The sequence below is a fragment of the Emys orbicularis genome, chromosome 14 (assembly GCF_028017835.1).
Source record: "Emys orbicularis isolate rEmyOrb1 chromosome 14, rEmyOrb1.hap1, whole genome shotgun sequence".
NCBI classification, from domain to species: Eukaryota; Metazoa; Chordata; order Testudines; family Emydidae; genus Emys; species Emys orbicularis.
This window is the reverse complement of record NC_088696.1, coordinates 19087469-19105485: the sequence shown is the minus strand read 5'-3', so window position 1 is coordinate 19105485 and position 18017 is coordinate 19087469. Positions and strand designations below refer to the sequence as shown.

At 40.5% G+C, this 18017-nt stretch overlaps 1 protein-coding gene across 8 annotated transcripts in view; it reads left to right on the top strand.

The window, feature by feature from the left end:
- Positions 1-17116, top strand: part of LSM14A (LSM14A mRNA processing body assembly factor) — a 33390-nt gene extending 16274 nt beyond the window's left edge. The window contains exons 4-11 of one of the 8 annotated variants that reach the window (XM_065416879.1): positions 1949-2068; positions 3913-4002; positions 4515-4691; positions 5047-5112; positions 5858-6037; positions 12073-12244; positions 12959-13187; positions 15222-17116. In XM_065416879.1, the coding sequence (XP_065272951.1) occupies positions 1949-2068; positions 3913-4002; positions 4515-4691; positions 5047-5112; positions 5858-6037; positions 12073-12244; positions 12959-13187; positions 15222-15245 (1058 nt within the window). In that variant the 3' untranslated portion in view covers positions 15246-17116. Of the gene's footprint in view, positions 1-1945; positions 2069-3912; positions 4003-4514; positions 4692-5046; positions 5113-5857; positions 6038-12072; positions 12245-12958; positions 13188-15221 lie in introns of all 8 variants that reach the window. The other 7 variants (XM_065416878.1, XM_065416880.1, XM_065416877.1 and 4 more) reach the window with 7 other exon arrangements.
- Positions 17117-18017: the final 901 nt, after the last annotated feature.

Here is an 18017-nt window from a genome sequence, read left to right as displayed (position 1 = left end):
CAAGTTGAGTACCTGGGTCTCAATGGGCCCTAAAATCTGCCCTGGTTTTTGAAAAAAGAAATGAGCAAGGCCTTGTGTATGCTGGGATTTTAGTCACCAGTATAGTTGTACTGCTGTGGATGCAAGTGCCGGCGCAATTTACAGGGCCAATGCTGTGACGTGCAATGGTGGCTAGAAACTCAGGAGGTCTGTGTACAACAGAAGCAGAACTTAACATAGTTTGCGTACTTATGTTTTTTCATCTACAGAATTTGATTTGGATTACTGAAAGAAACTAAAATGAAGAGACAAACGTTGTTAATGATCAGGAATGTATTTTGTGGGTGATCTTAGATGTCTTGCTACATTTGGGTGTGAGCAAACTGTTTTGTAGCATAAGCTATATATCTAACTTAGTGGGATAGAAAAATACACTTTTGGTAGCCCATAGAATCCTCAGTGTGAAAACTGCCATGCCCAAAACTAAGTGGGAGAAGTTTATGAGGGTACATCTTCCTCTCGGGTTTTTCTGTTACCTCTTAATAGCACATGCTTTAAAAAAAAAAAAAAAAAAAGTTTCTCTATTTCTTGTATACAAGAAATAATTTTGGGGCTTTTTTTAATCAGACTTGTGCTATTTAATACCCATAACATACTTTTCATGTGTATTTGAAAAAGCACCCTTGTGAAACATATACTAGGAAGCTGTATCTCACATTATAAAATGTATGGCGATCAAAATTATCTCCTAAAGGGATTTTGTGCCAATACAGTTTACCACCAAGTGGGAAGAAGACAAATTAAATGTGTAAAGATTTTTTTTATGCTTTTTAAAAAAGCACCATGCACACATTTAAAAATAGATGTGGACTTTATAGTGGCTGTAAAATGGTATTCTGGCATCTGTTTGTGTCAATAACTTCCATATCAGATGTGCTTAGTCTGAGTAAAAATGATCTCTGGATGCTACTTGCTGGTCTACAAGCTTAGCCTGTGGTCTAAGATTAAAGTGTCGTTTTAACTATTATCACCAGTAAGAAAAAGGTTTAGCAGGCAAATTTAACTCTTCAGTTACACCTTTGCAACACCATTGCTTTCCATAGGTTTTAACAGATTCATTTGTATAGAATTTAGTAAATAGCTTTTTTTTTTAATGTAGAAGAGAGAACAGAATCCAGCTTTCCCCCTTAGTTGCTGTTACTCCACAGGACGAATAGGAGTAAAAAGGATAAGTTTATCATTAAAGCAATATAACTGCTTATTACATCTCCCTATGTGTGAGAACATACCATTTCACTTTGCAAATGGGACTTAGGCTCTGCAGTCTCTTATGTGCATCTGAATATTTTACCTGTAGTCACTTCTCAAGGTAAAATTGTGCTTCAGCCTTTCTTGCAATAGCTTATAGAATGCCCATTTATAAAAGGGAGACTGTGTTGCAGAAAGGTTGTGACGTTTAAGAACTCAGGGAGTCCGTCAGTAACACTTGGGAGTTCTGACTATCCATTAGACTGTAGTCATCAGCGAGACGGAAATGTTGAATTACAACACAGATTATCAGAAAACCTACTTCATTATCTGCCAAGCTTCTGTCACTGATGCTTACTTTCCTAGCATCACAATTTTGTATGTCAGTAGGATTCCTTGGGCTTATAAAACTTGCTGCAAGGTCACCTCATCATGATGAGATGTCCATTGCAATTTGTTACTAAATCTTAACCTTATTAGTTTCCCAAAGCTGTGCAGATTTACAAGGCAAGTTACATTACATGAAGTCACGCAATTATCTGTTGAAGAGATTTTTTTAAAAGTGCATTTTTTGTCTATTTCAGTATTACTCTAGGATGATTAACAAAGCACTAACAATTAAGTGACTTGTCCTAATAAAAAAAATGACATGGTACCCACAAAACAGAATAATTGAAACCAATTTTAAATCTTTACAGCTCTCTTATTTTCTTCAAAGCAGGGGGTTCCTTGACATCTTTTGGAACAGAAACTTCAGCTAGTGCTAGCTTATCCCAAAGCAGTGCAGTTGGTTCCGTCTTTACAGCAGATGCAAGATCACTAAAAACACAGCTATCTCAAGGTAAGTTCTTGAGTGACTAATTGATCTTTCTTACTAATCATAGTGATAGGCCCAGTTATTGTCATTAGTCTCAGTTAAAATGGAATGAATGAATATGTAATTGTTTATGAATCACAACTGCTAAAATATATTCCATAACTAAAGTGTCTCTGGCCAAGACCAGCAAGAAAAGGGTGTTGTCTTTGTTCCTTAACTTGCTGTATTGCATGTAGTTATGCAGTACTTAGAGCACTGGTCACCACCCAGAGAATTTCTTCTACAAAAAAAGTTAAACTGCTTAGTTCAGATTGTTAAAATAAACATTGAATGTAGTTAATGTGAAATTTTGTAATTGTTGTTGGGGAATTCCTTGATTAATTTCATAGATAGCATGATAAACATTAAGTTCTCCGATGTATATGGGCTGAGGGACTTCTAAAATTCTATTTGACCCTGTTGTGAAGCCTTTATTCCTTATGTTATGCTTTTCTTAATATCCTTGGAGCTATTCAGTTGTATTGTCAGTATCACTACCACATTTCAAATACAGAATCACAGAAGTGTAGGACTGGGAGGGACCTCAGTTGGTCATCTAGTCCTGTCCCCTGCACTCAAGGCAGGACTATGTAATAACTAAACCATTCCTGATAATGTTTGTCTAACCTGTTCTTAAAAACCTCCAATGAAGGAGATACCACAGCCTCCCTAGGCAGTTTGTTTCAGTACTTAACTACCCTGACTGGAAGTTTTTCCTAATGTCCAACCTAAACCTCCCTTGCTGCAATTTAAGTCTATTGCTTCTTGTCCTAATCTCAGAGGTTAATGAGAACAATTTTTCACCCTTCTCCTTGTAACAACATTTTATGTACTTGAAAACTGTTATGTCTTCCTCCTCTGCTCCCCATCTTCTCTTCAGACTAAACAAACCTATTTTTTTCAATCTTGCCTCATAAGTCATGTTTTTTTAGACCTTAAATCGTTTTTGTTGCTCTCCTCTGGACTTTCTCCAATTTGTCCACATCTTTCCTGAAATGCGGTACCCAGAACTGGATACAATACTCCAGCTGAGGCCTCATAAGCATGGAGAAGAACAGAATTACTTTTCATGTCTTGCTTAAAACACTCCTTACAACATCTGCTTTTTAAAGTGGCATGTGGGAGGTAAGCCATTGAACCCAACAGTAATGGAAATTGCCTGGCCAAATCTCTATGGCATACTTAAAAAAAGGAAAGTTCAGGAGTAAAGTCTCCCGAAAATATCCTTTTATTAGTGGCATTAGGGTGGTGAGGAAAAACTGAACAGCAGACTTTTTTTTCTTTTAAAAAATAAAAAAATTGGTCTTCATTTTGTTTCCCTTCGATCCTCCAGTTATTAAAAGATGAAAAAATATTTAACTTTGTTAATAGATTTATTTTCTGTCAAGGTTTAGGTAAACTTTGTGATCAGAGACTAACAGATTCTTCTTTTCAGGATCCATAATAGAATCAGTTACCAAAGTTGTAATATTAGTAGAAATGATGCTGCAATAACTGGGAAAGTGTGTTGAACATTCAAACTCAACTATTAAAAGAACAGATTGGGTTTTTTTCCTATGGATATATTTAAAATTGTATGGTCTTTAGAACTAACGTGTAAGATGTAGTCTTGGGTTGAAGGCTTTACCTGCCTAAACCTTCCAGTCAGGCAACAGCAAGATTTTTGGCACCTATTTGGCGCTCATTCCTTGTTTCAGATCCCAGGCCTAGGTTGTGGCTTAATAATAAAAAAAAAGGGGGGGGGGGCAGTGGGTTCATTCACTCTCTAATCTCTTGGAATCTGAATCACAAGTGAGGTTTTTTGTTGTTTGTTTTTTTCCTTTTTCTAGCAGAAATTTGTCAACATCACTCATGCTATCGTGCAGTTTATGCATGTCTGGGTGTCTCTATTCAAGAGATGCCTATGGCTGCGGTAGCAGGTATGTTGCATTGAAATGTATGAACAGAACTCTGTGAAGAAGCTTACACAGCTCATCTGCCTGCATTATAGCTGGCACTAGCCATTGCTGTTCATTAATTTGTAGAACATTCACACAACAATACACTAAATTAATTATATAGATAAGTACAGATCTGCCATTGGGAGGGCAGTTACCTTCTACTCAGTCTTCACAGAAAGGAAGAGGGAAGAGTATTTCCTACCACCCAAACATCAGAAAATTCTATTCCATAGCTAGAACACTCGTGGCTGGGTTGGTAGGAATTAATTGTCCTACCCATTTTTTTTTTCTTTTAGACTGGGGGAAGGGGAATTGCTATATATCTCTTCAGTCTGGATTAGTGGATCTGAGGGTGCAGAAATATTTATTTCCTCTTTGGACACAGCTGTCTTGACTGGTAAGGGAGATAACCCCTTCAGTCTAGATTGGTTGACTTGAGAGACACAAATAAAACTTGTAGATAAGAAATGATCTCCCTGGTTACATTTTAGGTCGTTCAAGTCCTCAGATAGACCATTTGAGAAAGAGCCCAACCATGGAACAAGCAGTACAAACAGCTTCAGCCCATTTACCTGCTCCAGCACCTGTTGGGAGAAGGAGTCCTATACCAGCCAGACCTTTCGCATCTGGTAGCCAAAAATCTTTAGAGAATCAGGAGCACAGACGAGGTAGAACTTTGGATATTTTCCTTTTACCTGTCTTGTGCTTTCTCCTTTGAATGGTTTATGGATTCCTTTTAAGTGAGGTTTTAAGGTTTATTTTTATTCACACTGCATAATGGTAGTCTATGTGCCAATGGAGGTCTGAAATCTCATCTTTTTTACCCAATGAATTCTAGTAATCTTAACTTGTTTAATTTTTCTTAAATTAAAAAACATATTTCCATCATTAGGGTGGGGGAATTGTTATAATTCTGTTAAGCTTTATCACCTATCTGATTTTGAAATTCTACATAACATAGTTGTGTACAGAAGAATGATAAAAAGATATGACTTGCTCGTCTACATTATTTTCCATCTGTAGCTGAAGCACACAAGGTTTCAAGATCAGAAAATGAGCAACTCAGAAATGAAAACAAGCGACAAATTGGTAAACTAAATCTGTTTTGAGAAAAACCTTACCTTTGTTTTATGAGATGTTAATTTTAAGGCTTTAGTAGCTAAATTGTATGCGCATGCGCGCACACAACCTGCAAAACTCGTAACTGCTCACTTTATATTTTAGGAAAGTGATGGGAAACTTTTTTCTCTAGTTATAATTTATAAAGCTTAAAACCATGCAAACTTTCACTGCAGTACAGAGCACAGCAATATAGAAAATCCACCTAATTAGTTTTAGGGAACTGATGTCATTTACTTGTGGATGGCAACAGTTAGTGTTGAAATGGGATACCAGGAGCAAAAATCATGCGTAAAGGAAACACCTGCCCTGATGGCAGTGTATTAAGTAGTGATTTGAATAGTGTTGTTGTAAAAGCAAATATTAGTAACTAGATGATAAATACAGCAGGTGTGAAATGCAAAGCCCTGACCATTTATTATAGAAGTTGTCAAAGAATAAAATGCTGCAAACCTCTTAAAATTCAAAACAGTATTTTTTCACTGTTTTTCCTGACTTAAACCTTTGCTTAATCAAGGTAATCGAACATCCTCATGGAAGGCCTAACTTCTATTCTATTGTAGTATTTATTATAGGTGAATAAGATTGTGAGGTGCTCTCTGATACAACAGATATTTACTCACAAGAGATGCAGAAAGTTGGTGCATGAGATACAGACCAGTCATACCAGGCATTCTTAAAGTTGTGAATCTCTTCAAATCCTAAATTCTCACAGCTCCAGGTGGACCTTCAACACGAAGAGGCCGTGGTGGTCACCGTGGTGGCAGAGGACGATTTGGTATTAGGCGGGATGGCCCAATGAAGTTTGAGAAGGACTTTGACTTTGAAAGTGCAAATGCACAATTCAACAAGGAGGAAATTGATAGAGAATTTCATAATAAACTTAAATTAAAAGGTAAACTTACTTCTGTTCTAGATTTCAGCATGGGAAAATAAGAAATAGTTTGTGTGGCTTAATAAAGCAAAGGCTCTTTTGGGAAAATTTCTTTGAAGGCCATATCATTGCTTTCTAGAAACTGATGGAAAATAGATACCATGAAAAAAAACTAACAGATTTGTTTCTTTATGTATTAATGGCTTGAAAGACTTCTAAACAATATTTGGCTCAGTATTTTAGGCTGGGTTTTTTAAAGAATTTTGTTTTCAATTCTGAAGTACAGAATATCCAAAATTGTGCTATGTAGCGGTAACAGGTGTAATTTCTAGCAACCCTGTTTATGAGCAGTCTTTCCCAATAGGAAAAGGTAGTAAATATTTGAGCTCTGGAAAGATGGTGGGATGTAGGGAAAAAATCAATGGATTATGCTCAAACTCTGGAACTTTTTAATGTATTTCACTCCCTAGCCAATTTTTTAAGTCAGTCAATAGTCCATTAATTCAGTACATGAAAGTCAAGTGAGATACCAGAATGAGAATTTGGGGCAAATATTTTCATTGGAGAGGAGGATGTATGTGGTCTTTTTTTTTTTTTTTTTTCTGCCAGTGTATCCATTTGTTGTTCTTTGCCTTTCTCCTCCTCTAGGAGCAGCCAGAGGAGTAGTAGTTCTTTGAGTGATTGTACATGTCCATTGCACTGTAGGGGTGTGCGCACTAGGAGCGCTGGAACGGGGGGGGTCATGGGGCCATGGCCCCACCACTTTTAAAGGTGAGAGGGCATAGCCCTCTTTTTACCTGGTTGTGAGGGCAAGAAGGGGTGGCTCTGGGGGAAGTGGTGGCGCAGGGTTTTTTGGGAGGAGAGGTGGTGTGAGGGCAGGGCCATGGTTTGGGTGCTGGTGGCCCCACACTTCTAGGAAGCTTTTGCCGCTCCTGGTGTGCACCCCGAGCACAGCAACTGGAAGCTTTTTTTTCCTCAGTGGTATCCGTCAGGTCGATTCTGGCACACTCATGTGCTTTGCGCTCATAGTGCCAGTATAAAGGACCTGGCGACCTGTGCCCCCTTGGCTCCTTCTTACTGCCTGTGATGGTCGCTGGAACTGCTCTCCTTGCTACAGCAAGCTATTCTCTGGACTTTTTCCTTTGGGTTTTTTCTGAACTTTTAGAGTGTAAATCGCTGAAGGAGAAGTGTCAGCTAGATTAACTGAGTTTCAACTGCTCATTAACAACTGAGTTTCATCTGCTCCCAGTTCCAAGGCATGCCCCGGTCAATGGGCTTCAAGCCCTGTGCCTCCTGCAACAGGGCTTTGTCTTTGAGTTGCCGAAAGTGTTTGGGTGAGGCTCACAGAGATTGCTGTCAGATCTGCCGTGGTTTTAAGCTTCATACAAAGAAGGACTGGGAGGCAGGCTAACGTTCCTATTGATGGAAGTGGTGCTCGGTCCTTCCTCCGAGCTGAGCCGGTTGGACTCGGCACCGAGAATCTCAATGTCGGTGAGGAGGCCTCCTCCCGCTGAGCAGAAATCTCAGTGCTGCTCGCCATTCTTGGCCGAGAGGGAACATTCTCTACCTCAGAAGAAGGCTAGGCATGGAGAGCGGAGTGCAACCTAGGTTGGACCATTCCTCTGCCTCAGTTTTGTAGGCAGCACCATTGACTCCAGCCTGTACGCAGGCACCGTTGAATCTGGTCACAGATGAGTTGTTGACACCAGAGGGAGAGCGGTGCCAGCACAATTGCAGTGCCATCCATTCCCGAGGCATTTGCCACAGCCAGAAACCTACTGGTGCTCTAGGTACTGCCCTCACGGGCAGTACAAGGGTCGTCGGTGCCGGTGGGCAGGAGGAAGCAGGTAGCCCCTAGCTGCCATCTGATTCTGGGCTGCACAATACCATCCAGGGGGAAACCGTCCTTGCTAATTCCGGTGCAAGCTTCCCTGCCCCAGAACCGATCTCCAGCACCGGTGGGAACCGCACCTCCATTGTCCACAAAGGAAGGCTCATCCTTGGAGTCAGAGGTTGAATTGTACCCCTCTTGCCCAAGGAGTCACCCCCATAATCCTTCCGGTCTCCCGGCCCCGCCATGAACCCAGCCACAGGGATGCCTCCGACTGCTTGGCCTGGTGGTCACTGGCCTTTACCTATGTAGTGACCTTTTTTGAACCCATGGGCATTCCCCCCTTCCTCCCCCCCTCCCCCCTCCCCCCCCCCCAATGCCAGGGCCCCATTCAAGATGCTCCTTCTTGGTGGCCTCTGAAAGAAGGACACCTGTCCCATTGGCCAGCAGGTTTTTATCAGCTCCACCCAGATATTCCAGGGGTTCGAAACAGTCCTCTTCATGGGACGCCTGAAGGCATTATACCAGTTCCTATATCACTGGATCCTGTGTCCCCTTTGTTTTCAAACCGCCTGTTCCACTTCATCTCAGCATGGTCTCCCATCGCCACAGACCGTGGGGTGCTGAACACCGTGGAGGTGGGTTATATGTCCCCCCCTACTCTCCAGTTGCTCTTCAGGGAACCCTCTTACAAGCAACTTCTAGCCCAGGAGGTGCAAGCCCTCCTGGTGGGAGCCGTGGAAGAGGTTCCATAGGACTTAAGAGGGAAGGTGTTTTACTCCCGATATTTTCTAATCCCGAAAGCCAAGGGTGGTCTCCGACCTATTCTAGACCTGTGCCGCCTCAACAGCTACCTTAAGATGCTGAAGTTTCACGTGGTCTGTCTAGCTTCCATCATCCACTTCCTGGGGCCTGGTAAGCTGCCCTGGATTTAAGAGACGCCTATTTCCACATTCCAATTTTCCAAGGCCACGAAAGGTTTCTCACGTTTTTCATGAACAAAACCCGCTACCAATTCGTGGTCGTCCTGTTTGGCTTGTTGGCAGCCCCACAGGTCTTTATAAAGTGTATGGCAGTAGTGATGGCTTTCTTGAGAAGATGGGGTGGAGGAAGAAGGGATGTGCAAATCTACCCCATCTGGGCAACTGGCTAGTCAAAGGCTGATCCAAGGCTTAAGCAGAATCCAGCATCTGCCTCAGACAGTCAACTTTCCAGGCCCTGGGCCTGCTAATAAATGAGCAGAAGTCTATCTTCACTCTGGTACAAAGGATAGAATTGATCAGAGTGGTACTCGACTCCACCCAGGCCAGGACCTTCCTCCCGGAAGGCCAGTTTCAGGCAATTACATCACTAATAGCGCACATCAAGAACCACCATTTCTGTCTCAGACTTTTAGGCTACGTGGCCTCATGCATGTATGTGGTGCAACGTGCAAGGCTACACCTCAGGTCCCTTCAGGCTTGGCTTGCCTCAGTGTACTCACCAAACTGCCATTATCTGGACTCGGTTCTCAGAGTCCTCCCCTGGTCTTCACCTCCCTCGATTGGTAGTGGGACCCTCTGGGGGTCTGCACAGGTATTCCCTAGTCTTGGACGTGTCCGAGTTAAGCTGGGGAGCTCATGTAGGGCCCCTCAGAACCTGAGGCCTGTGGTCCCCCAGAAGAGCTTTTGTTACATGTCGTCCGAGAGCTCACATTTCAAGCTCACTGACAACACCGCAGCTATGTGCAACCTAAACAGGCAGGGAGAAGTGTTCTCCTTCCCCCTGTGTCACCTCAGCACTCTCCACTTGACATCATGGAAGCTCCATGGCTGAATAGCGCAGAGTTAGTCTGCTCAGAGCAAGTCTGCCAAGTCCTATTAGGTAGCAGGAAGACCTCTACCAGAGCTACTTACCTCACCAAGTGGAAGCGTTTTTCTGTTTGGGGTTCCCAACTCAATCTCTCGCCTATGCAATTGTTGATTCAGACTGTTCTTAAGTGTATACACACACACACTCACTAGATGGCCTATCCGTTTTCTCGCACGAGACGTCCATTTGTTTCCTCAAGGACCTGGAAAGGCTATACCCTCAAATTCTGAGCCCATCCCCCTGTGGGACCTAAACGTGGTTCTATCAAAACCCACGGGCTTCCCATTTGAGCCACTGGCAATGTGCCCCCTGTCATACCTTTCCTGGAAGATGGCCTTTCTGGTGGCTATTACTTCGGCCAGAAGAGTCTCTGAGATCCGTGCCCCTACATCAGAGCCCCTGTCCATTGTCATCTTTAAGGACAAGGTGCAGTTGCACCCTCTCCCTGCTTTCCTCCCGAAGGTGGTTTCACAGTAATCAAAGGCAATTTTCCTACAGGTTTTCTACCTGAAACCACATGTGAATAGGGAGGAGCAACATCTCCATTCTCTAGATGTCAGATGCACCCTAGCATTTTATATTGATAGGACCAAACCATTCCATAGATTCACTCAACTCTTCATAGCAATAGCTGATAGGATGAAAGGCCTCCCCATCTCTGCTCAGAGGATCTCCTCCTGGATCACATCATGCATTCGCACATGTTACGAACAGGCAGGTGTTCCACTGCCAGTTATCCTGACTGCCCATTCCATGAGGGCGCAAGCTTCATCAGCGGCGTTTCTGGCCCGGGTCCCTATCTAGGACATTTCCAGAGCAGCAACTTGGTCGTCAGTGCATACATTTTTCTACTTACTGTGCCATTACTCAACAGGCCAGGGCTGATGCCAATTCCAGACGCGCTGTTTTACAGTCCAACCTAACCTGTGTTACTGCTTGGGAGCCACCTACAGTGGAATGGACATGCCTGTGCAATCACTTGAAGAAAAAATAGTTACTAATCTTCCTGTAACTGTTCTTCGAGATGTGTTGCACATGGCCATTCCACAACCCGTTCTCCTACCCCTCTTCAGAGTTATCCAGAAAGAAGGAACTGAGGGGTGCAGATTGGCTGGGCGCTTTATACTGGGGCTATGAGCGCACGGCACTAGCGAGCACCCAATGGATACCACCGAGGAATAAACTTCCGGCAGCTGTGCTTGGAGCGCACCCCCTTCCCCTCCCTCCCCCCCCCCCCCCCCGCCCCCCGAGTGGAATGGACATGTGCAGCACATCTCAAAGAAAAACAGTTATGGAAAGGTTAGTAACTGTTTTTAGAGCTCTGTAGTGCAAGAGTTTAAAATGTGGGGACTGGCAAAAAATAAAATCAGATTTTTTGCAGCCATTTTTATGTAGAAAGGGCTTCTTCACTGCCCTGTTGTTGGTGGTGTTCTGTCTTGGGTAGATGTGTCTTGAACGACGATGCTGCTTTGCATGTTCGTTTGAGGAAGTATGTGCAGTGTGTGGCAGTAGACCAGTGAAGGTTACTAACACATAATGCTAAGGGGAAGTGTTGTAAATATTTAACATCGATGTGCAAAAAGTTCAGTTTTTGATGATGTATCATTTTATTTTTTCCTTTTTTGGCAAGGCATTGAGATCCAAGCAAGATAATTTAACTTTTGGGGACTATTACAGAACCGGCTAACTTAGCAGTGCACTATAACATTGCAGTGGAGTCCTCTATAGTATATCAGAAGTTCTTTTGATAAACCTCAACCCTTAAAGAGGATGAAGAGGCAACGTTTTTTTTTTTTATGTATTTGTCATTAATTATATGTTCTGTTCATGTATGTTAAATAATAGATCTTTAGTCCTGTTAAGAATCTAATAAATTCACATTTCAATACAAGTATAACACACATTATCCATAACTGTAAAATGATTTTAATATCTCATCTACTAATACCACCTTATTTAATCTGCAAAAAATCAAGAGGACCTCAGTCCACTGGACAGCAATAACACAAATCCTAATTTAGAAGGTCTAGGTAATAGATGGCTACAGTTGTGACTATTTACATTTGGATACTCACCTTCTTTCAATGGTGTTATCTCATGGTTATTCCCATGTATTAGATCTTCAAGAAGTTTTCCCTCTAAATTATGAGAGTCATAACTAACTGTTATATATGTTCTTTCATATGGGAACCATATGAAGGTCAGATTTTTTTAAACACTGTTCCACTTTTTATGTTTAGGCTTTAGAATTTTTTGTATTTTAAAAATTCGTTGTTCTTTTATTATGGGGTTAGATTTTGTCACAAGTTAGTGTTGGCCTTTTCTGTTAAATCTTATTAGAATGGAGGAATTCTGATTATTTTTATTTTTCTAGAAGATAAACTTGAGAAACCAGAGAAGCCTGTAAATGGGGAAGATAAAGGAGACTCAGGTGTTGACACCCAAAACAGTGAAGGGAATGCTGATGAAGAAGATCCACTTGGACCCAACTGCTACTATGACAAAACCAAATCCTTTTTTGATAACATCTCTTGTGATGACAATAGGTATGCCCTGCAATGGGAAGCCCATTATTCTCCTCCGTGCTTGTCTAATGCTGATGCACTATATTATGAAATAATTTGTTTATAGTTTAAAAATGAAATTCGTGACTGTGGTTGGAAAGCAACCAAAGTTCAAGTCCCACTTGCAGTTTCCCAGTATAAAAATATGCAGAATAAAACACAGGTCCTTTGATGGAGTGATGCACTTTTTGAGAGTTGATTCAGCGCTTCCCCAGTGATGCACTGATAGCAGGAAGACAACAATTTGGATTTCTATAACTTCTTTGCACCAGTTGGAGGTTCAGTGCTGTTTCAGTGCCATCAGATAGAGAAAATAGAAAACTAAGGCCTAATTTCAAGTTTCCTGGTACTAATTTTTTCAATTTCCTGTTTGAGTCAACATAGAGCCTTTGTAATTGTGCAGAATGTAGCATACATATGGCAGCATTCCATCTTAAAGTGAAATTCTCAGTACAATATTACAGTATATAGCTACAGTAAAACATTCCTTTCCATTATACTAAAAGGATTGTGCCAGGCATTCAAATAGGTATCACATCAAGCAAAACTTAAATATGAAAGATAAGCAGAAGTGTTTCATTTTAGTGCCTTTTGTGGTGACTTGGGTGCTGCTGGACAGGCTCTCTCATTGTAGGCTGCTTCAAAGTGAAAGTTTAGACAAATTTTAAAGGGCTCTTATTGCTTTATATGTGATAGAGAACGGAGACCAACCTGGGCTGAAGAAAGAAGGTTAAATGCGGAGACTTTCGGCATACCACTGCGTTCAAATCGTGGTCGTGGCGGCTACCGCGGTAGAGGAGGAATTGGTTTCCGTGGTGGCAGAGGACGTGGAGGTGGAAGAGGTGGCTTCGGCGCTCCTCGAGGATTTCGTGGCGGATTCAGAGGTGGTCGTGGAGGCAGGGAGTTTGCTGACTTTGAATATAGGGTAATAATAATATATATGTATTAATAGAATTTTGTTTAGTGCAATTTGAAGGGTTTGTTATCTTCTTAATTACATTCTCAATAAGAACATAGGACCTGATCCAGTGCCCTTTGGGATTGTACAGTCAGGAAAGGCTGTTGGAACAGAGGCATTTCTTAAGCAGTATTCTGAAAATACAAGGATTTGAAGAGGAGGGTTGAACTCTTTTTGTAGCTTAAACTCCTTTACTGCAGGATTAATCACCCATTTTTAACCTTTCACAGTAAACAAAATAAATATTAGAAGCTTTAAAATTATTTCCAGAGTTCTGGTATTTTCTTTGATGGAGAAACACACAGTTTTCTAAGACAGCAGTAAGCTGCTTTAAACTCTCATCCTGCTCAAGCATTTCATACTCAAGTTACCTCTGCAGTCTTCCACAAAAACAACTGTTCTTTAGGGATTAAATTCACTCCCATACTGAGGGGTCAGCACAAGGCCTATGCAGTTGTTAAATCCCTCTTAAACCCTCAGAGTAGGATGTTAGTTGAGTTTAGAGATGCAGATGCCTTTAGTTGGCCCTCTGCAAAAGTCTCATTTCAACTCTAAAGAATCAAACTGAGAATTAAGGCTATGGCCAGAATAGTTTCTGATGTGCTTATAAATTGCTCTTATGCAAGGTCTGATGAAGATGATTATTTTCACTTTTTGACATTATAAAAACTGTGCCATGGGATGCTGCACAGGGATAGGAAGAACTTGGAAGAAAGGGAATTTCCCATGTCATCCACTGTTGAAACTGCAAAAATAGCTCAAATTTATCCATACTTCCTTACTGTCTTAAATAAAGTGTCTTAATTATATAAATAGAACATTAAGAAAGCTTAAAGTCCCCCCAAGCATAAGAAATGAGACAATAGTTGCCCAACTGAAATAGTTTGTGTTCAGGATGGGCTGAGCCACTGAGTTAGAGTGTCTTTCCCCCAAAGTATATAAACTCTAAAACAACCACCTCAAAAACATATATGATGTACTCCTTTGGAGTCATGATTGAGGTCGTATCTCCTCTGGTTTCTAGTGCCTTCTAGGAGGGGCAGAGCAGGTGGACCTCCCTAAACAGCAACTGCCAAGTGATGCATTTGGTTAAAGGGACACTTCAGATAGATTTGGCACTTTTTGGGGGGGGAAGGATTTTTGTTTTGTTTTTACTAAGAACCATAATTGGCCTGATCCTTTGCTGGGATAAGTTGTCATAGCGCCATTGATTCCAATATTGAAACTTTCATAACGTCACTATTTCAGTGAAAACCACTTGTATGGGAACTTCACATTTTCCCAAACATTGCATTGCTGCTCTAGAACCAGAAAGTTAGTCAGACCAGAAAAAATATTAAAGTGATAGTTTATTATCCACGCTGAGTGCCATACATCAAGTAAACAAAAATAGATAGAAGTAATCCTATGTTAAAATTCTGGCCCAGGTTGAATACATGTTCTTGTGATAGTTTGCTTGGGAGGGAGGGGAGGCAGTTGTCAATTAGAAATTTTCATGATATTTTTCTGGTTCATCATGGAATCGTGAATTTTCTTGCATTGGCACAACTTCCTGACTGTGTCAAGCATTCTTCACAAGCTGGTATGGGTTAGTCCTGTAGTTTTGAGCTCCTTTGGGAGCTGAGCATGCTTTATCCAGTCAGTAGCATTGATATGGAGTGAGGCAGCATCTGAGGCTTGAGCAAAAGGGGGTGCATAATGCAGCAACTAGGCTGACTGGAAAGTTGATATCTTTACATAATCTATAATGCCATAAGTGTTTCCAAGCCTGGATGACGAGCCTCCTTTAAGTGTGCCAGACTATGAGGGGTGCATTGAATAGAAGTTAAATTAATTATAAAAAGCCGTTTTTCTGTGTTTCTGTTAATAGCCTTTGGGAAAGATACTGTGATGTCTTTTTTTGGTGGCCATCTAAAATCAATTAATCATTTTCCATATTCTTAAACTAGTTTGACTACAAATCTGTTTGAACAAAATATAACATTCTGATGTCTCTTCTAGAAAGACAACAAAGTTTCTGCATAGTCTACAAGAAAGCTGGAACCAGGTGAACTTCTAGATCTTCATGGTCGAGAGAATTAGTTTCAGTCTTTGCAAAGAATGAAGTTAATTTGCTGTATACTTGTCACCAGCACTGGGATTTAACTATTTAATTTCAAAGGGGGGTAATGCAGTTACTTTTTGAAAAATGGCCATCTTTGAAAACAAGGAGCATTAAATATATTTGAGATAGAAGGGTAAGTAATTTCTTATGTATAGTTAGCTATAAAGCAGTACTTCGATGGAATTTAAGTATTTTTTCATCACTGAAAGGATTTTTCTTATTACTAAACTGTATTTAATAATTGCCGCAAGTTACAAGGACAATTGTATGCAGAAGGCCGTCGATACTGTGAGTGTTTTGATCCACTGAAGGTTGTTTTTTGGAAATCCTGTAATATCCCTTTTGAGATAGTTGTACTTTGTCAACTAGGGTGCTGGACAGTAGAAAACTTGCTTTGTCAGACAAATATGTACACACAGTAAATATTGTTTCTTAGGCAAAGGAAACTTTTTATATAGTTGTAAAATTCCATTATATCCCATTGCCAAAGAAACATTACAAACTTTGTATAGCTGTATAAAAAGCAACTAATTTTTTAAAGAATAAACATTTTTAAGTCAGCAAACATACTATGTTATTGCAAAAGTTGATATGCTAAAGAACACTGAGTTAGTTTGTTTTCTTAGTAGCTTTTCAGGCTTTAAATTTGTTTGATTTTTACATTTGGATTATAATGAAGATTTGAAAATGTTCTTCCATTATACAAAACTGGATACTCTTCTTTCTTGCAAGAACTTCATTTTGTAATGTCTGGCATATCACAGGATTTGACCAAATTAAGATTTTTCAAATAAGAACAAAAATAAAACATTTTGTTATATGTCAGAACTTGCAATTAATTTTACTTATTCACTTTTTAAAAAATGGACCAGGCATATGAGTTAATATGCTCCTTCTAAAATGCTTGGGATGAAAATATGCCTTCATGTGTCAATTCTTGAAATGTTAACTTTGTTGTAATACCAGTAGACATAATCAATTTAAAGAGAATTCTTAGTGTTTTGAAGTTGTTTGCATTTTGATAGACTCTAGCTTGGAGACATTAACAATTCTGGTTGTTAGACCAGTGAACCCACAAATGACTTGGTATGGATTTTTTTGTCAATTCTAAATGACTAGTTACAACTTTTTGATATGTTTAAGTTATAATTGAAAAAGGAATCTGGTAATTTGCATTTGTATATGTATATGAAGGCCACAGGAATAAAGGGATCCAAAGATTAAAATTTTTTGATCTGATTTGCTCATTTTTGTTAACTTTATCCTCAAAATGTTCAGTGGTGATAAAGATGTGGAAAACTGCACTGTTGGAAAATTGGAATATTTAAAAGTGGTTGATAGAATCTTATCTTAATTTTATATCTTTTTGTATAGCACTCACTACAAGGAAGTATTTTGTAATTGGTTTCCTTATTAAGGTCCAGTATTGGCAGCCGTAGAAGTTAGATAATATTGTTTAGTAATGTTTTTTGCATGTTATCAACAATGCCTTTTTGGGAACCACAAATCATGATCCTGAACAACTTCTGAGGTTTTTGAACATAAAGGCAAGTGCTGTACTGTTGCAATAACCATGTATACTGTATGAGGTGTCCCAGGCTTATTTAAACAAGAGAAATTGTAAATATTTACCAATGATTCATGCTGTGAAGGTCTTTGTTGATGCATCTTCCCCCACTTGTTTGGGTTACTAATTGGGGTGTTTTGTACCCCAGTAACTAGCAGCATGGCATACCTTCAGTGTACTTTGCTACATGAAAGTAAGGTTTTTATTTTAAGCCAGAATAAACAGTTCAATAAAATCAGTCTTTCTGAAAATTCTTTCTAGTTCTAGTAAGACTGGAGTAGGAGGAACAGATTATTAATCTGTTTTCCCAAGCAGATGTACAGAAGAACTGCGCTCTTCCCCCTTCATAATGGAAGCAGGGTAGCAGCAACTATCTCAGGCTCCTCTGTTCCTTCTAATCCTGTTTTCTGCTTTCTTCCTTTTCAAGCAAAGGGACAATGTAGACAAACAAAGGCAATACTAAGGAGAGGGAAAAACAAAATAAGAAAAAAGTCTTGTTTTTACAGTTCTTTTAAGCAAGCTACAGGAAGAACATGTGTGAAAGAAGGGAAGCTTACCCTCCTGTGGTTGCTTCCACTTGGGGGCCCAGCAGTCAGTGCCAGCTAGAGATTCAGTGCTGCTCCAGACCAGCATCTATTAACCCACTCCCTGTTCAGGCTGTCCACGTGGACAGTCATTCTCTGCATCAGTGGCTCCAGCTTTTAAGATAAACTCTGCTACTCTGGGCCTTCCCTTCTTTTTCTTTCCAAAGCAAGTCAGGGCCTCCTGGGCCCCTCAGGTTACCTGTATAATCCCATTAGCATCAAGTTAATAAACTGAACACAATGGTATTGCACAGATATAGAGAATAATTCAAGCTATAGAATTTTTATTATGGGTGCTGTATGAAAGAAACAGCCTGAATGTCAAAACCAGGGTGAGTTTGTGGATGTGAAAGATTGGGGGGGGGGGGGGGGGGGGGAGAGAGAGAGAGAGAGTGTGTGTGTGTGTGTGTGTGTGTGAGAATCTGTTTGCTACGAGTACCACACAGCAGAATATTATTGACTTTTCAGGGTAGGGCTATATTTTTCTACCATGCTACTCCTTATAAATGATGAGCTCCCCAGAATCAAATTTCTAAAGCCCC